The sequence below is a fragment of the Solea solea genome, chromosome 12 (assembly GCF_958295425.1).
Source record: "Solea solea chromosome 12, fSolSol10.1, whole genome shotgun sequence".
Lineage (NCBI taxonomy): Eukaryota > Metazoa > Chordata > Actinopteri > Pleuronectiformes > Soleidae > Solea > Solea solea.
Genome location: NC_081145.1, coordinates 12,741,027 through 12,760,525, shown reverse-complemented (window position 1 = coordinate 12,760,525; position 19,499 = coordinate 12,741,027). Strand labels below are relative to the sequence as shown.

General features: G+C 41.1%; 2 protein-coding genes and 1 long non-coding RNA gene across 6 annotated transcripts; 2 read left to right on the top strand and 1 right to left on the bottom strand.

Annotated features, from left to right (window-relative positions):
• The first annotated feature begins 471 nt into the window (after nucleotides 1-471).
• Nucleotides 472-12,812, top strand: LOC131470056 (cingulin-like protein 1). Of its 2 annotated transcripts, none has more exons than XM_058645560.1 (19): nucleotides 472-561; nucleotides 2,752-3,708; nucleotides 3,809-3,876; nucleotides 5,115-5,220; nucleotides 5,306-5,401; nucleotides 5,499-5,647; nucleotides 6,831-6,972; nucleotides 7,058-7,270; nucleotides 7,373-7,579; nucleotides 7,666-7,770; nucleotides 7,987-8,139; nucleotides 8,313-8,483; nucleotides 8,757-8,909; nucleotides 9,723-9,812; nucleotides 10,540-10,623; nucleotides 11,689-11,813; nucleotides 12,040-12,148; nucleotides 12,252-12,415; nucleotides 12,514-12,812. In XM_058645560.1, the coding sequence occupies exons 2-19, from the start codon at nucleotides 2,779-2,781 to the stop codon at nucleotides 12,590-12,592; spliced, it is 3,144 nt and encodes a 1,047-aa protein (XP_058501543.1). In that variant the 5' UTR covers nucleotides 472-561; nucleotides 2,752-2,778; the 3' UTR covers nucleotides 12,593-12,812. The 2 variants fall into 2 exon arrangements, with proteins under 2 accessions (XP_058501543.1, XP_058501542.1); XM_058645559.1 differs by having other exon boundaries at nucleotides 3,782-3,876.
• On the bottom strand, nucleotides 5,649-17,766 carry LOC131470058 (uncharacterized). 3 transcript variants are annotated; one of them, XR_009241860.1, is made up of 6 exons: nucleotides 17,409-17,766; nucleotides 14,136-14,399; nucleotides 11,653-12,127; nucleotides 10,031-10,119; nucleotides 9,374-9,779; nucleotides 5,649-8,949 (listed from the first exon to the last, which is right to left on the bottom strand). It is a non-coding gene; the product is annotated as an uncharacterized LOC131470058 (long non-coding RNA). The 3 variants fall into 3 exon arrangements; XR_009241861.1 differs by lacking the exons at nucleotides 14,136-14,399; nucleotides 17,409-17,766 and having other exon boundaries at nucleotides 9,374-9,615; nucleotides 9,685-9,779; nucleotides 11,653-12,222; XR_009241859.1 differs by lacking the exons at nucleotides 14,136-14,399; nucleotides 17,409-17,766 and having other exon boundaries at nucleotides 11,653-12,222.
• On the top strand, nucleotides 12,922-19,196 carry LOC131470057 (aquaporin-9-like). Its single transcript, XM_058645561.1, has 6 exons — nucleotides 12,922-13,477; nucleotides 13,735-13,861; nucleotides 14,743-14,880; nucleotides 15,100-15,218; nucleotides 15,792-16,009; nucleotides 18,460-19,196. Exons 1-6 carry the CDS (start codon nucleotides 13,376-13,378, stop codon nucleotides 18,674-18,676), a joined length of 921 nt encoding a protein of 306 aa, XP_058501544.1. The 5' UTR covers nucleotides 12,922-13,375; the 3' UTR covers nucleotides 18,677-19,196.
• The last annotated feature ends 303 nt before the right edge of the window (nucleotides 19,197-19,499 follow it).

Below are 19,499 nucleotides of genomic sequence, written 5' to 3'. Positions count from 1 at the left end.
TTACATGCTCCTACACACTCACACATTTCTTTGTACCAATACAGATACAGATTGTTGATTCTAGCTTTTATTAGTTAACTTTGGTTTGTTGCATTTTATAAGACCAAAATCACTTAGAGAGACAACAACATCTCATTGCATTATTATTTTTAGGTGTATATCCATTATCAGCAATGTCCATGACAGTTTAAATCACTAGGTGGCGTTATGACTCCCCTTCAAGACCTCACCACACACATTCCCTGACCTATTTTTAAAAATAACATATTTAACATATATAAAAAAATATTATATTTTTTTTTTACCTCGAATAAGCATCATTTAATTAACAAAATGTATCATCAACACCATATTACTATTATTAATAATGTTGTTTTGTTTTACGCACTTCCGGTAAACACTTTTATTTTGAAGACCGGACATAGCTTGAAAAGCGCAGGGTATGTGTCGTAAAGTTGAGAATATTTGCGCACTCACATTGCAGGGGCGGTTGATTTGACCACGGAAATACGATGGACGGTTGACTTTACCGCAGTCAGTCACTGGCCGGACACACAGCGGGTAAGTTTCATCTCATATCGATTTCTTCATAAACACGTTTTCCTGAAAGCAAAGATTCACGTCATTGCTCCTGTATTGACAGCGCAGCTTACTTTGTTTTTAGACTAATGTTCTCTGCGCTTAGTTAAGAGGAATATTTTCTCATTTTTATCCACTTCTTCATCTCTTCTGTTCCGTCTAAAACATCCCGCTTCAGTTGTATTTTCACTTATATTCGTTAATTTATTTCCTTATTGACCAGTTGAAGTGAATATAATACAGTGTGAAGTTGATGAAGAAGCCGAAACTACTTCAAAAACAAGTAAACCAAATATTTTGCCACCATTTGATTTGAATCTGTAAGTTCTAGCTTATTAATTGTTTGTTTGATAAATGATTTGTTTTAGTTGTTAGGTGTAAAAAGTGCTCTTGTAGGCGACTTGTATTTAAATCTCTTGGAGATGAATAGAATAATAATGTGTGGTTGGTAAATCAGTTCATTTTAGGGGATTTTTGATGACGTTTAAATGTCTGCTGGAATGGAGTGGAAGTGTCAAGTTGAATATGGAATTTTCATCAAAGTGGAAACCCCCATTTTTTTAAATTAATGATTTCTAACTCATCCATGTATCTGTTTTTATTACAAAAGAAACATAATAAACCAAACAGATGTGAGCTATTATTTATGACTAAGGTTTAATATTAAGGATGAGCCTATAATCATTATCAGTATTGGTCCAATAACTGGTCAAAATAACCAGACAGATAAAAAAAGTTATTTCTTCTTCATGGGAGAACAATTTTTTTTAAACAGAATTTTTGTCTTTGAAATAGCTTGAAATGGCACATATGTGTCTTTGACAGCTAGATAGTTTAAAAGGTCTACAATTACTGTATCGGACTGATATCGATATCGAGTTTGTGATACCGGTATCGGACACGACAATGTGGTTTTGTGACATCCCTATTCAAGGGTTTAAAGGTGACAATCGCTGCATGTCATCTCTTATCGTCACATTTCTAATAAAGTCATCCAATGGTCCAAATACTTTTATGATGTTAGAGCTAATGAAAAAACCTTTTCATGTCCTGCGTCATGTCCGATGTCCAATGAGTGGCAGTTTTAATTTTGTGGCATGAACATACAATGAAGTTTGTACAACCTGGCAACTCAGACGTGGCTCTTACTATTGATTTACAACATAACTGATATACTGTATTAGTTAATTATTATCATTTATTCCATAATAATATAAACATATTTTTTTTAAATACCTCTCTATGTAATAATTATCTTCATACAACGTACAATAAAAGAGCTGTCGTGTGTGTGTGGTGCTACACAAGTATCCATGTAGTGGACAGTGCTTTTGATAAGATAAGGTTTTGTCTGCAGCACAAGACCTTCACTGTTCTCTCAGCCTCACAGTCACATATTTGTTGACATTTTCCTCATGTGTTCTACCATGACGCGGGTGACAACACCTTGGAGACCTTGCCCAGTTGTGGACGTCATGCAGTTGGCTCCGCTTTGACTGCACAATAGTACACAGTCCTTAGGACACTGAAGGAGCTGTTTTCATTGCACAGCAATATCAAGCTGTTGTCAGTGTGTCTTTATTGTGTCTCTGTTGTGGACGAGTGCAGCTGTGTGACGAGCTCCCTGGTTGTGAGTCATTATACTCCTCCATGGCTCCGACCCCGCTCTAGTGTTTGGTAAACAGATGCAACCTCAGCGTTCATCAGTTTTCATTTTACCTTCCCATGCAGGTTTAGTCTCATCCTGTGCAGTTTTTTCTTTTCTTTCTTTTTTTTTTTTTTTACAGGTAAAGTATTTATTTTAGTTATAAGCTATTAATTAAGGACTCCAGGAGAGTTGTCAGATTGTACATCTTGAATAAATGATGTTAGTGCAAAATTAGTTTATTTTAGAGGACATTCTCATGAACTCAGCTATGTACTTTACCCACTTTAATTACATGGGTAAAAGCTTTAAAGAAACTGCACAGTTTTAAAGTGACCTAGAGGTTTAGTGCAATAGTTTTGAGTCTGGCAAAGATCACTGAATATTGTCTGTTCTTGTCACATTTGTTAATTTAATAGACCTCTGTATGCATCAATTTTCAGTTTCCCAGATTTTTCTTTCCCATGCAGGATTTGCCTCCATCAGTGCAGTTTTTTTCTTTAAACAATTTGTTTTTCTTTTCATAGTTCATCTAATTATCTAGTGGAGTCAGGATGGACTCTCACAGACTCAGTGGCTCTTCAGACATCATGATGCAGAGAAGCTACATGCAGCAACACAGTCCCAGAGGAAGTCAGGAGAACATGTTTGGAGTGAGGGTGCAGGTTCAAGGAATCAAAGGTCAACCGTACGTTGTTTTAAACAGTTCTGGCCAGGAGAACCACAGGGACATCTCTGTTATCACTCACCAGACTGGGTACAACCCAGGCATGGTGAGGAGGTCTGTGGATGAGAGACACTCTCCAGCTGAGACACAGAGAGCTGCAGGCTCCTCTGGGTTTCATTATCAGAATCACCCAGAGCTTCTAAGACCTTATGACCCTGACAATAATAACCTCAACCTCGTCATTCCACCACAAACAGCCCCAGTGTCTCAATCAGGACTTTTGCCTGACACGACCCCAACTGTTAACATGACCAAACCCAGGATCCCTCTGCCGGCTGAGGGTCCAGGAGAAGACCAAGTTGAAGTGGCCCGGAGCAAAACACTTCCCGCATTTGGACACGTCCCTGCAAGGTCCCCAAACTCGGTGGAAACAGACTCCATCATATCAGTGGGAAGGTTAATAAGTCAGTTCAACAGCAGCCAGCAGAGGGGAAGGGGTGGCCGGAAGAACAGGCTGGACCTAGAGCAGTGTCGAAGGTCACGGAGCGTGGACAGCAGTCGCACCTCAGACTCCTCCTCATCTTCCCCTTCCTCCAGTAGACCCTCATCTCTGAAGAGCATCAGGGGGGAGACTCCAGGTGGGATGTATCTGTCTGGGTCAGCAGGGGCTCGAATCCAGAGCAGAGAGAGCTCTTTGACAAGCCGAACGAAGGAGAACAAGCCCAGCACACTGCTCAAAGTGCACAATGGAAAAGTGCTTCATACAGAGAAACCATGTAGTAACCAGACTGATGAATGTGATGATAGAGATGCACAGGTAATGAGATCTGCTTAGGAGCACCGTTAGCTTTGTCAATGTTTTATTTATTCGCTGAATATCCCTTAACCAGGTAACTCCTGATCTTCTGAAAGGACAGCAAGAACTCTCAGTTGACTCAAATGAAGATACAGCAAAACAGATGCTCTTCACTTATCTCAAGGATGGGTGAGTCCCCCTCCACATTCAGCTGTCTTAGTTGAACTAATGTTTAAATATTTTGGGAAATAGAGATTTATGTTCTTTCTGACAGATTCGAACATTGATATAATTTGCTTTTGCACAGTAAATGTGAAGCTGCTTAGCTCAGCAATTTGTGCATAGCCAAAAGGCAACTTTGTTTATATGTCACATCTTTTAAACATACAAACTCCCACAGTTCAGGTTGCCAGTTGTGTCAAAGTTTGTCCCAATGTGTCAGCTCTGCGATAGCCTGGGGACATGTCCAGAGTGTCCCCTGCCTCTCACTCAGTGACTCCACCTCTCCTACCCTCAGGCGATATGCAATACAGCTGATCCAACTGATCCAACTAACAAGCTTTAGAGGTGTTAAGAGTTAGTGTTTTTTGTGAGTCAGACTAGCTGCTTCCCTCCGCTTCCAGTCGTCATGAAGTATATTAAGCATATTTACAAAAACATCAAAATACTCTTCTGAAACAACTTAAAACTGTAGCGTGTATAATATAATATAAACAAAATTTAAACCATTGTCACATCCCAGTTTCACATGATTCTCTGCTTAGATCCTGTGTCACCTGGCAACATTACTGCACATAGTGTGTTTTGTTTTATGTAAAAAACAGATGCTAGTAAAGTAAGGTTGGAGTATGACTTAAAACACGAAGATGTGTCCAGGAAATGTTCATGTTCAAAAAAGTCATTCAGAAGTTTGATGGGATAAACATTTCTTACCATCACCAGCCCCTACGCTGCCGCTGTATACACACAAATGCTTCCTCACTCAGGTCTTATAGTATTGCTTGCAAATATTGTCAAAAAAATCACTTAAAACGAGGCCCTGTAGCTTTATAAATTAGTTTACATTTACATTTTCAGCTGAGGGCTCAGACGTGTACAATGCAGTCAGATAAGCGTGCGCTGATCCAGCTGTGTGTGCTCAGAGACACAGCAGTGAGGAATGCAGAGCATGAACTTTTTCAACTGATAAATAACTAATAAGATCCACCAGTGCCTGTTTTCAAAAATGTGCCAAATCGGAGCTATTGTGTGCTGAAAACCGATCAATAAAAAACCCAGACACATGTTGTCCACATATCAAAAGTGTAACAGATACTCACCAGCTCAAAAAATGTGTGGTGTGTTGCTGAGCCTGGACATGATGGGATTTATTTATTTATTTACTATCATTACACTATTACGATATTATGATGATTCATGCTTCACAGGACGACAGATGATGACTCCACCACTGAGAAGAAGGTCAACCTGCTTTTCGAAAGGATCAACAAGCTCAAATGGAGGACTGCTAAGAATGTGGAGGAGGAGGAGAAGGTAAGAGTTGGGATGATGTTTGCCAGTGTTGGTATTTGTTCAGCATGATTTTGTCTTAACATCCTGTGCCTCTCCTTTGATGTAGAATTACGCTGCTGAGGCGAAGCAGTTGCAGCAGAAACAGATCATGCTGGAGAAGGAAGTGTCCGACTTAAAGCAAAGACTGGAAACTGAAATGAAGGTACAGTGTTGTCCCATCCTGCTGACTCACCTCCGAACCACTCACTTCCTTTTCCTGTCACTGATATTAGCTTTCATTCTGTTGTTGTGTCATGCAGAATGAAAAGACTCTCGCCAAGGCATGCGAGAAGGCCAGGACAGAGAAAATGAAACTTCAGGAGGAGCTGATCAAAAGTCAGACAGAGCTCAGCAAGCTGAGAGACAGACTGACTGAAATTGAGGCACAACTTCAGTCTACAAAAAAGGAGTAAGTTTGACCTTTAATTTGACCTCCTGGTTGTTCAGGAAAGTAGCAGTTCTGGAGTTCATACAATCCAATCCAACCCAATTTTGTGTTAATCCACAACAACATCTGAAACAATGTGCTGTACACAAAAAAAATAAAATATAAAAACATAAAACCTAAGAACAAACAGTAAAACATACAATAAAACAATAAAAGGTAAAGTATAAAAACACAAATAAGTAATGCAATAAACTATAAAAAAAAGATAAAACCAACATCTCCTACTGGGTCGAAAGCCAAAGAATAAAAATTGGTTTTAAGAGGCGTTTTAAAAGTGGACAGTGAGGGGGCGTGTCTAACATGCAGTGGAAGATTGTTCCACAAGAAAAGCTCTGTCCCCTCTGAGTTTCCGTTTAGATTTTGGTAACCGTAGGAGCATCTGATCAGCTGACCTCATAGACTGGGCAGGAGTGTAAGGATGAAGCAGCTCAGAGAGGTAAGGCTGGGCAAGACCATTTAAGGATTTAAAAACAAATGAAAGAATTTGAAATGAACTCTAAAGTGCACGGGCAGCCAGTGGAGTGAGAGACTAAAATAGGTGTCAGGTGTTCCCTCTTTGGACAAGCTGGAGACGTGAGAGGGATGTCTGACTGACTCCAAAATAAAGTACTTTGCAGTTATCCAGGCAAGGCGTAATAAAGACTTGTATTACTGTCTCAAAGTGCTGTTTGGAAAGGATAGATTTCACCTTTGCCTACTGTCTTTAGTGAAAAAAGCTGGACTTCACTACTGTACCAATTTGACCAATCACTTAAAATCACTGTCCATTTTAAAACCTAGATTTGTGACTGTAGGCTTAACACGCGTTGCCAAAGGGCCCAGGTCAACAGGAAGGGTCTCACAGGAGCCATTGGGTCCAAACACTATCACTAACAGAGTAAGCATCCTTCCGCTTATTCAGACAACTCATGGAATTACCACACTCTTCAGCTCAATGCTGTGCTCCACTGTCTCTTACAGGGCATGTACAAAGACTCTGAGGTCATTCAGGTTTATTTTAATGTGCGTTCTGATGAAGACCAGTTAAATATAGTCAAACACCATAAGGATTTATTGTGCAGATCTTCTCGTTTTCGTCATCTAGTCCTATACAGCACTCTAAAGCAGGATAAACCGTCTACATGTTTTTCTCATATGTTGCCAGGTTGAGTCAGATGAAGGCAGAGAGAGAAAGATACAGGATGGAGATGAAAGACCTTCAGCAGCAGCTCTCTGAGATGCACGATGAGCTGGACCAAGCCAAACACGTTGAGGGGATAAACACAGAGAAAGACGTTCTCCTGAAGGTAAATGAAATCAGGTGTAGAAGAGGTGCTCCACAAATCAACAGCAGCTGGAAAGCCTCTTAATGTTGGGCTGTATTTGTGTCAGGAAATGGTACAGATGCGCACAGACTTCCAGGAGATGCTGCAGGTGAAGGAGGAGCAGGAGGAGGTGCTGCACAGCCAGGAAAAAGAGCTCAGTTCCCTAAAGGGGACACTTAAAGAGGAGGTGGAAACTCATGACAAATACTTGGCCGCTCTGAAGAATGAATATGAACAGGAACTTGATAACCTGCTCAGGGAATTGGAGCTGGCTAAAGAGGTAACAGGGAAGGCATGCACTTGTTTTGATTAGTCTTCGATTTCAAAAAACTAGAATATGCTTGATTTCACTTCTCACAATTTTCTCAAACCTGCCCTTTAGAGCAACGCTGTAGTGGGTCAAGAGAGGGTTGAGGCAGAGGAGGAGAAAGGTGTAGTTAAGGTGCAGCTGAAGGAGCTGAGCCAAGAGAGAGACCAGCTGAGAGGAAAGGTGCAGGACCTCAACAAGAAAGTGGATCAGCTGAGCCAGGCAATCCAGGAGGGAAGGACCACGGAGAGACTGCTGGAGCAGAGAGCAAAGCAGCTGGAGGTGAGGAGGAGGTGTGGGTGTGTGAAGAGGAGTGTTTTGCAAGTCGAAGTTTGTTTTATTAAAGATGTCCTTGTCTGGTTCCTCAGAGGGAAAAGCAGCAGGTGGAGGAAATGCTTAAGGATGTGAGAAGGACTGAGGAAGAGATGTGTCTGTCCAACCAATCGCTGCTCACTCGGTTGGAGGATGTGCAGGTATGGCAACAGCCATGTCACTGATGCATAACAAGTCCATTTTCCTAGTACCACATAAGTACATTATTGTTTTTCATCCCCTCTCTCCTTCCATGTTTCCTGTTCTGAAGAACAACTAACAAAGAGAAACAGCTTGGTTAAGCCTATATCTAATATCATGACGTGTTTTTTGTTAAACTCCCAGAGTTTTCCCTCGTCTATGTTTTCCTTTGACAGAGTAAGATGACCAAACTTAATCACGAGCACAGGGACCTGAAGGAGAAGCTCAAGGAGGAGAGGAAACAAAGAGAGGAGCTGTGGAAGACAAAAACTGAACTAGAAGATGAGAGGAGGCTGCAGGACCGTGCTGTAGAGCAACTGCAGAGAAAGGTGAGAGGTGACACAAGAGTCCTGTGGTAAAAATTACACATTTTTGTAGACAAACATGATCCAAAAAGTATGTTATCTTTACCCTGAAGCTTGTCATCTTCCATCCCCTTTTTCAAATGCAAGGCACTCAACTTATCTCACTGTGGAAGCTCTTTGTTCTTCTGTGTGCTCAGATGAATAGCATCATGGAAGAGTGCGAGGCGTCCACCGACGTACTTCAGAACCAGGTCGACGAGGCCAAAGAGAAGAATCAGAGGGAGTTGGCTGAGCTGCGGAGGCAGCTGCAGGAAAAGGGAGCAGAGCTGGAGAAATTTCGACAGGCAGCCAAAAAACTGCAGGAAGAGGTGTGGTACTCACGCTCTCTCAGATATTTCAGTTTGTAGGTTCAACTATCTTAGTCATCAAAATAAAAGCTGAATCAAAGACAAGGCAAAAAGGATTTATGACCTCTTTGTTTCATAATTTCTTTGCTATGAAGATCCTCCGGGATTGGCTTAAACTTTCCAATTTACACATTTTATCTCAGACTTTATGTGTTTTCTTAACAATGTCCAATAAACATGCCTTGCCTTATCTCGTAGAATGTGTTTACTCAGTGATCTCTGTCCTGTGCTCAGCTCCTTCCTCTGGAGGAGGATTTGCAGCGGTGTCGCAGGGAGCAGCAGGACGCTCAGCTGCGAGTCCAGCAGCTGGAGCTGAAGGTGAGGGAGCTGGAGGAGAAGAACGCAGCCACAGTGGACGACAGAGACCGACAGGTCAAACTCATGGAGGTAAATGTCCCAGGCACTTCCACCCAGGAAACCTGTTGACCTGAGAAGTAGCCAGAACATAAAGAATAGTCTCATCATTCCTTGACACAGCACAAAATGTCAAAAAGACATATTATTTCCATCAACATCAGTGTGAATAAACGTGATACATTGTTAATGTTGACATACATAAATACAGTATTTTCTCATTTAGCAGACATCGGAATCAAAAGGATAAAAACTTGATGGTGTTTCTCTCCCTGATTCTTAAACCTTGTCTATAACGCAATACAAGAGACAATACATGACATATTGAAGTTGTAAGAAATGTGTTTATTTGTGTTAATTAAACCACAACATATACTGGAGTTATTTGCATGTGAATACCATTAATATACGGTTCTCTGTGTATTCTGTTCACACAGTCAAATATGCTTTATCAATGTGAAGTGTTTATCTGTTCAGGTGCCAGTATTTGCACTCACTTGTTCCTGTGAAGTGTAAGGGCACTGTAATGAGCCCTGGCAACAACATCTCACAGCTCAGCACTGTTTGTCTTGCTGATGACAAAACATTGCACTGTGACTCTGGTGTGCTCACTGTTGACATTGCGTATCAGCCGATGAAGCCCATGTTTACTGTGTAAAGTTATCAGACCTGTCTGGGTGTTTGTTCTCAGGGATCTCCTGTCTGTCGCTCACCCTCTTCAAGGGTCAAACACTCACATCTGCACAGAAATGTTTTAATGATTCATTTCTTTTCTTTTACTTCAAACTGGAGACAGTGTTCCACCCACACCCAAGTTGTGTTGTTTGTGTTCTCCTCTCTTCTCAGGGACGAATCAGTCGCCTTGCAGAAGATCTCAATGATGAGCGCGGCAGTGCAGACCGTCTGATGGAAAGATTGGACAAAACCAAAGAGCAGGCAGGTTTACTTCCTCCCTTTTTACAAAAAAACATGAATAACAACCATTCAGTGATAGAGTATGTGCATGTGGTGTGAACACCCAGCCCTCCATCTGTTTTTATCATAAACAGATGTAGAGCTGAGTACTCAGATTTCCCCCTTTGACCCTGAAAGCCGCTGATTGGTGCGTTCAGACTCGCTTGTTGAACAAGTTTTGTTTTTATTTCTTCACTCACTTTGTAACTGCCTGAAAACATGACGATAAACTCCTCTCACTTCATGTATGATTCTTCATCCGATGCAGTCATAAAGATCCTCAGTGTGTCTGTAAAGTAGGACGTCATTAGTGGGAGAATTGTACTGCAGACTAACTAATACAAGACACTGTTTTTGGTGCAGAGTGAAGACAAATCAGAGCTAACTATTATGAGCAGCTATTCACACCCCCTCCATTGGGCCTCTGGATGTTATTAGAGAGAGGAACTAGCCTTCAGTTCTGATGTGGTCGCTCAGAACAGACAGTACTTCCTCTTGGATTAGGAAGTTAAGCTGGAAATTTTTCATTTGTCCTGAGAAAGCTTGTCCCGTGCTTTGTAATAATGTATGGCCTTCTCTTCAATTTAAAAGGAACGTAACCATACACATATATATATGTTTGTTCTGCCCTTGTTGACTTACCAAACATTCTCGCTTCATGTTTAATGTTATAAGTGAAACCTTTTCTCTGTGTGTGTGTGTGTGACAGGTGGATCAGATGAGGAACGAGCTGATGCAGGAGCGATCAGTCAGACAGGACCTGGAGTGTGACAAGATGAGTCTTGAGAGACAGGTACTGACCTCTGACCCCATTACTCTGCCCCCACCTCAAGAGACATCCATCCATCCATTATCTACCGCTTCATCATTCTGAGCACAAATTCCACTAATGCTAAAGATCATCCTCAATCAGAGACTCCATATACATCTATGATTGTATTAACTTTGCCATTTATTTTAATTCATATTTGCTTGGTTCTAACCCTTAAAAGCTTTGTTATGAGTTATTGCAGTTTAGACTTGTAGCATGTCCTCTGGAATATACCAGATTTATCCGTGACAAAATAAATCTCTGTTATCTTGATAACTTGTCAACTTTCCATGTGAGAACTGAGAAACTCAATCCCTTTGACCGTGAGCATGAGATGTAGCTGAAAAATCTGGTCAATAGACCTTGTTTTATGACTCATTTTTATTTCTAAAAAACCCAGGTTAAAGCCTGGGTAGGCAAGGTGTCTGATAGCCCTGCTAATGGCTTTTCTACTTAGCAGAAACAACCTAATAAAAAAATGAAAGTCATTGGAGAACAGGGGAAACTGCCTCTTGTATGAAATGTGTGTGTCTGTCTATGCTCGGGTGGGAGGGGCTTAGGACAGAGGGGCACAATATTATTACAATATTTAACAAACTGTTCATGAGAAAAATAAATTTTCTGTTTTTCTTGTGATCTTCCCCAAACTACTTTTAGTAGTAAAACTTCCACTGCTTCTCCAAAGCTATACGTTACTCAGCAAACCTATTGTACGTGCCTCACAGACAATCTGTTATTATCGCAGTGTTGTCACTGAAATGTATGTGTAAATTTACTTAAAGATATCCAATCAGATTTTCTTATTCACATTCAGTTATTTCATTGCATTGATCCTAAAGCCACACAAATGGGTTCCATGCAATTGTTAAAAAAATCCTTGTGGAAAACCTGCTGTGTTCTTTGTGTGTGACATTACCACCACCTGTAGGTCGGAGGAATAATGTCACACCATGTTCAGGTCCATTCTCCACAAGAAAAGCAAAAATTCATAAAAACACAGTATAAATGTACCTTATTTACGACATCCTTCATTTTGATCTTTGTCAGAATAAAGACCTGAAGAGCAGAGTGACTCATTTGGAAGGATCACAGAGGACCAACCAGGATTCACTGGTCTCCAAACTGAACAGCCGCATCCAGGAACTGGAGGAGAAGCTGCAAGGAGAAGAGCAGTCAGTGTTCAAATATTGACAGATATAAATATATTTGAGTCTGTGTTTATTAATCGGAACACTAGAAGACACTTTGGATAATAGATCCATCAGACACTTGATGCTCCTATCACTTTCCCTGTGGTCAGAGTGAGAGGATGTCTGGTCCAAATACTATTGCTAGGTGTTGAATTACAGGACGCTGCAGCAGTGATGTGATCTCTTGGTGCTTTTTCCTCCTCGTCAGGGAGAACAACAGCCTACAGCAGGCAAACCGCAAGCTGGAGCGCAAAGTGAAGGAGATGAAGATGCAGGGGGATGAGGAGCACGTCAACCTGCAGAGCCAGAGAGACCAGGTAAGATTAACAACGGCATAAAACTGTAAAGAAAGAAAAAAAAAAAAAGAAAAAAAGCCAAGCAGTCACAAACAGCAGTTTCTCACTTTGGTGAACTCTACAGCTGACTCAGAGGCTGAAGATGGCAAAGAGGCAGATGGATGAGGCAGAGGAGGAGATCGAGCGTCTGGAGCACAGTAAGAAGAAGCTACAGAGAGAACTGGACGAACAAATCGAGGCCAACGAGCAGCTTCATGGCCAACTGAGCACAATGCGGAATGAAATGAGGTGAACCGCTCACCTTCTGCCACAGAGCCTCCATGTTTGATACAGTTCCATTTCATCATTAAATTTGACATAATTTGTTGTTTTCTTTGCATTGACAGGCGTAAGAAGAAATCTCCTCCTCTCATTAAGGTTATGCAGGACGATTTGAACGATGCGGACGATTTTGGCTCAGACTGATTGAGGAATAGTTGATTTTATAATTCTGCATATTAACAACTCAGGTGTGATTCTACGATGTTTTCCCGTGTGGCACCTTGCCACGGCTTAAACCACAACATCTAACAAACTGATTCTTGACAAACTCTGACTTATTTACTCAAACTATGTTTTTATTTTGTGTGAGTTAATATAATGCAAACTTCAAATCTAAAGCTTGTGAATAAATGTATTAAACATGCTTTTACCGACATTCAGTCATGTTTATATACTTCCAGAAACTCGAGAAGGTACAATCCTCCACCAAGGCTGCATAGTTTCCTACAGTGTCAGTACACTTATGTATCTGGTGAGGTTAACAATTATGGGAAAAGAAAGACTCCAGATGTGGATCTGATCTTTACTGAAATCAAATTATTTCTACCTTGGGACATCACCACAAAATTTCATCAAAATCCTTTTTTAGTTATGCTGGGGCAAAAGGAAAAAACATAAACTAAATAAATCCAGTTGTGTGATGTTTACATGAATCTGTATTAGTGACGACAAACAAGATTAAAACGAGAAATTTAAAGCCAAATCTCACCTGGTGATTACCTGAACCCTGTGCTGTGAGTGGCTGTGTGGTGACAGACAGCACTGACACAGGAAGAGTGCATTTGTACAAATGGATCAATGTTCTGTGCTGAGAGGCTGAGTGATCGAGCAGCGGTGGAGATTCGACACGAGCACTCTGAATAACTCCAGAGGTTCACGCTGCTGGACATCAGGCAGCACTTTAGACGGCACTTTGCACCGCGATACATGGAAATACAACACAGGAGAAGCATGAGGCAACGCTGTGCTCTCAAACATGGAATACTCAAGGAATTCCTGGCAGAATTTCTGGGGACGTTTGTCTTGGTTGTAAGTAACTGATCATTCATTCATTCCCACTAAGCATTAATTAAGAAGGTTGACAAGCTTTGGCGATGTGTATCCTTCATGATTGTTGTGTTTTTTTGGTTGTTGTTCATGTTCATGTTCATGTTCATTTCATTTGTTGAGGTCCAGTGAACTTAGACTTCAGATGTTTTAACAACCTTTCTTTTAGTGAGAGATGTAAGTCACACAAATATGAGAGTATGTGTGTAAAAACCTGTCACTCTCGTTTTCTCCGTCAGTTGTTTGGCTGTGGCTCAGTAGCTCAAACTGTCCTCAGTCGAAACACCCTGGGTGAACCGCTGTCTGTCCACATAGGCTTCTCTGTGGGACTGATGATGGCAGCATACGTGGCCGGTGGAGTGTCAGGTAAACGTGATTTCACACATTTGTGTGTTATTTATATGCTTGAAAGTAGTTTTTTATATATATGGTACTTCAGATGCGATGCATTTCAAAAAAAAAAAAAAAAAACACGATGAAAAATTATTATTGATGTTGCCCAGATCAATTACTTGCTCAGCTGATCATGATCCTGTCAAATTGACTTCAATACATCATCCATTTTCATAATCTATAATCATATTCAGCTTCTCTGCTGCCGTGATATCAAACAGGTTGTTTGCATGTGTTGTAATCTCACCATTGTCACTCGTGGTCTGCAGTGTGTAATAATGTAACTTTACGGCTTCCTGTCCAACTGTGTGCCGTCTCCACAGGAACGAGCCAGCACTCCTGTTCAGATTCAACGGATGTGAATTGACCATTGATCTGTTCGTGCTAGTGCAGAGCCTCTTTGGGGTCATTCATCGCCCTGGGCACTAAATGTCCTTCAAAAGTCCATTGATCACAGGCCCATGTTCACATGTGTCTGTCTGTTTGCTTCCACTGAGCAGCATCTCCAGTTCTATATCAGAAAGAAACAATAGTATTTATTAATATTAACAAAGCCAGATCACAGACTTTTCTCAAAGGTCTTTTTTATTTTAAACTTGTAGTAAGCAAGCTATGTGAGTAGAGACTGGTAAAAAAGAAAAAAGAAAAAGAAAGAAGGGAATGTTGCTCCTTTGTTTTGTATTTATAGCATCATTTTCAAACAAATGGCCATTATTCTGCTTCATGAACAAACACAACAAAACCCAGCTCTGTCCCTAGGGCTGCTCTCCCTCTGCTGCCTCTTGTAAATTGGACTTCCTTGCTACTAATTAAGAGGATATCATACCCTCTCTGTCCTTTGTCCTCTGTCCCAGGAGGCCATGTCAACCCCGCCGTGTCTTTGGCCATGGTGATTCTGGGCAAACTGAAGATTTGGAAGTTTCCCATCTATGTCCTTGCTCAGTTTCTTGGCGCCTTCACTGGAGCTGCTACAGTGTTTGGATTATACTACGGTGAATACACCTGAGCTTATACATGCTTACTTAGTTTAGTTTCGTTTTTTTTAATTTGCACATTATGTATAAGAAGACAAAGCAAAGATAGCAAAGATGCTCGGATTCTGATGATCGTTGGCAATTCAACTATAACTATTAATAGAATTAAGTTTCAAGTGTTCTCCTGAACATTAAAAGCTTTTTAAAACTAAAGATGGCCATTTGTCCTCTGCACAGATGCTTTCATGGACTTCACCAGTGGGATTTTGTCAGTGACAGGAATCAATGCAACAGGTCATATTTTTGCTTCGTACCCTGCGAGACACCTGTCAGTCCTGGGCGGCTTCATCGATCAGGTGAGCTCTGGTGACAAAGTGACATCAACAACATCCTCTCCACTGTGAATTGTCTGTAGGATTTTGAGTCTAAATTATGCACACTGATTCATTCGACTAATGTGACATTGACTGGCCCAATTAGTCTGAGAACACTCCCACTTCTGCTCGGGTTTTTTTTTGACCCATTTACTGATTTTAACTGGGAGGCCAAATCTATACTTAACCCCCTTTTTCGGTCTGTTTGGTTTTAGCGCAGTGAGCAAAAAATAACACGTCTAACTGTTCTTATGTTAATGTTTCCTGAGTCAGCGAAATGTAGCAATAGCACTTGGAGGTGAGGAACGGGTCATGGTACAAAAATACTTTCTGTTTAAATAATTCACCGCACTTATGATAAACCTTCTCTTGAAGAGAAGACTCTTTTTCGTATATTTGTTTGCACGTACAGATGCATAGACTTGAATATGAAATAATATTTTTGCAGGAGAGGGAGGAGAATAAAAGCTGGGGAATTTACTAGTGTTATTAATTATATTCATCATATTAAAAGTATTTCTGTGAAGTCAACAAAACAGCGTTGTGCTTCTTGAGGTGGTGGGGACAGGAATGCTGGTCTTGTGCATCCTCGCCATCATCGACGGTGGAAACATTGGCGCGCCTAAAGGCATGGAGCCTCTCGCCATAGGGCTGATCATCATGGCCATCGGTGTTTCCATGGGACTGAACTGTGGATACCCTCTGAACCCGGCGAGAGACCTGGGACCCCGACTATTCACAGCTGTGGCAGGGTGGGGGATGGAGGTTTTCAGGTAACTCTGCTACTGTATTGGGTCTATTGTGTGAGTTAGATTAAGGCAAATAGTTAAAAGTATCTGTTGCAATGGTCAAGGCGATCTTTATGGAATAGTTTGTATATGTTAAAATATGCTAGAATGATTGTCTTCCAAATGATTTATATACTTAACTGATAGGCGTTGGATTTTATGCATGAATTACAGAATGTATAATACTGAAAAGGGTGTGAAAATGTTGATTAACTGACAAAAGGACGCGTTACATGACAGCCCATTGCATGTCGTCCATATAAACGGCACGGTGGATTAGTGGTTAGCACTGTTACGATAAAAATCCTTTCGTGTAGGTGTAACTTTATACAAATGTGACATAATGTGTTGTATTAAAACAGATTTTTTACACAACATCAAATTCATTTAGTCTATGAGGAATATTTAAAAGTTATGACTTTGCAATTTGGAATTGCCTTTATAGATACAGTGTGTGGGATTTAGCGCCATCTACTGGAGAACAGTGTTGTGCTAGTTACTGAAAAATAGTAACTTAAAGGTGACATCGAATGCTTGTATCACACATATATGTTAGTTATGGAGGTCTACTTACATATATTAACATGTTTTCATGATTAAAAACCTCCTAATCGCTGCAAACGAGCCGATCAAAATATCTCCTCACTGACGCTCTCGTCAGCCGCGCTGTTTCAGACCAAACAGTTGCTGTGATTGGCCAGCCAACGAGAGCTTTACAACTGTCCTGTGATTGGCCAGGTACCTGGAAGTGACGTAATAGATAGGCCAGCTCTCAGATACACAGCTCCCCCTCTGGCACGGTGGATGCTCTGCATCTCAGCAGCTACAACGAGAGTAGTTCTTCTTCTTCTGCGGTTGAATGTACGCAACCGGATGTGCCCGGACTAGTGCCCGCACCGGGAGGCGCTACGGTGGTGAGGATTTCTGATGACGACATCAAATTAAGGAAGTGTCGATCCTTCGCAGAGCCCAGGAAAACAATACAACACTATTTTCTCAGCAGTGGCTGAATTGTTTGTTCTGAAACTTTAGGGTTTCATAAACGAGGTAATGACGCAGATACACACACAAACGCAGCGTTAATTGGAGCTTCCGGTCTATGTCACCTTCAAAAAGTAAAAAGTAACTCAGTTGGTAACTCAGTTACATGCTCCCATTAAATAAAGGATTGATTGAGTTCCCCTCAAGCCGTCATTTCAGTTCTGTACTGATGCTGAATAATACAAACTGTTGATTAAAACAAACACAACCCTTGACACAGATAGGTAGCATGTTTTCCACTACATATTTTAGGGGAAAAACACGTGTTTTTATTTGTAAATTTTTTACTTGGAATAATAGCCTGATATTGCTAAAAGAGATCAAAATAAACAATTAAACATACCGTGCTATTGTTTTATCAAGTTGTGCCTGGCTATGGGTCCGTCTTTCGAACTCCAACCGCTGCTGCTTGGGTGGAGTGGGTGTGTGCTCGCTGCTGTGACTCTCGGTCTCGGATGCTGCGTTAGCTACCTTAGCTGCTAACTTTGTCGAAGCATGCCGCTTCTCCAGGTGCTTCAGCAGATTGCTGTTGCTGTTGTTCGCCGTAGAAAGTATTTTTGAACCGGGACACAGTCTACAAGTTACCGAAATGTTGCTTTTCCCTCTGCTTTACAGTTAAAAATAATGTGAATGCCTCCACGAGGAGAAACTTATCTTCCCCTACTCGCTCGCCATCATGCCGTGCCCTGACCTGTCCAGTCCTCTTCATGGCGCGTGTTTGATTACATGTGGGACGCTAGAGGGCGACAAGTGCTTTGTTTTTCAATTCAATTAAACTTTATTGATCTCTAGAATGTTATGGAAATTGTGTGCCATTGTAAAACCTCACCAAAAGGAACAGAGTAACGCAGTGTTTGGTAACGGAAACGGAATTACTGAATTTAAAAAAACAACGCGTTACATTATTAGTTACTGAATAAAGTAACGGCGTCACTTATAACGCGTTACTACCCAACACTGCTGGTGAAGTCCTCTCTCACCTCACCCCTCCCTTCCAAACATGTATGAGAACCTATGAGAGCCTTCAGTTAGCCTTATCACTTAAACTCAAATAGTATTGAGTGAAAGTGGCTCATTGTGTCGTAAAGAAAACAAAAATCCGACATTCAGCAGATTGTACACTGATAAAAAAACATCAGTGTAATTGTTTTATATTCAGTTTCTGTCAAATGGAAATAATTTCACCTAATTGTTACACACTGGGCCTTTAAGTAGATGGTTATTTATTCAGGTTTTACCAAAGTAACCAGATTAAGACCTGAGCTGGTGGCATGAGACAGCATAATATAATGTCATATGCACAGAACAGATTCAGTCAGTGAGTGTAAATGATCCAGTGATGGCTCTGGTGACCTGCAGTGACCTCTGTGCTCTTTACTCTCTGCCGTTTGCAGCACTGGAGACTACTGGTGGTGGATTCCTGTGGCGGGGCCCATGGTGGGTGGAGTGGTTGCGGCCGTCGTCTACTACCTGTTTATTGAGCTGCACCATTCCCGCGACAAGTCCGAGAAGCCCCACGGGGACGAGGAGGAGGAGGAGGAAGAGGAGGAGGAAGACGACGATGAGGACAGCAGTCTGAAAGACAAATATGAGATGATCACCATGAGCTAAAAAGACACTCACTTCCAGGACTGACTGTATCAAATCAGCTGTTTTTACTGTCAGTCACATGACAAACACCCAGCACAGCTTCCATCTGTAGAAGGTCAGGCGACCCCTGTCAGTGTCTCTCTGTGCTAAACCTGGTAAACCTCACTGATCTCAGCTCAGTGTGGTGACACCATTAAAACCTTCATGCGTCAAAGCACAAAGAAACAAAGTCAAATACATAAGGAAACGTTATAGATTGAAAGAAACTGCAGCTAGTTGCACAAACGAACCAGCGCGGTATCTGTTTTTCAAACCAGTGCTGGACTGTTTCCTCTGCAGTTTTAAGTTTTTGTGTTGAAAATGTCGGTCCTGCTTTACATTGCCATGACTTTTCATTTATGCTGTAAATACTGTATAATAAATATTATCCTTCATTTAAAAAAAAATTAAAAAAAATACTCATGTGGAAACAAGAGATTAATAGTTTATGCATGCCACTTTCCTTTCATCATTATTATTATTTTTATGTCACTCTGTGTTGTTTTGTCTACATTAAAGTTTTTAAAGAGAGCTTTGTCTTCCACTTTATCATCTATGTTGTTGTTTTTTTACTGGAAATTGCAGCTAAGCTGAATGAGTTTATTTCCCTCTTAGTATTTTCACCCTCGCATGTCATACACGTCATTGGCGTGTGTGTCTGTGTGATAAAGTGACATGAGTCATTTCACCAGCTGATCGTTTGTCTCTGGATGCAACAACTGCACAGGATGAATGTTATCACAGTGTCAACAGTCAACTTAATGAAATGTCCTTGTGCAGATCAAGGTCACAACGATTTCAACTC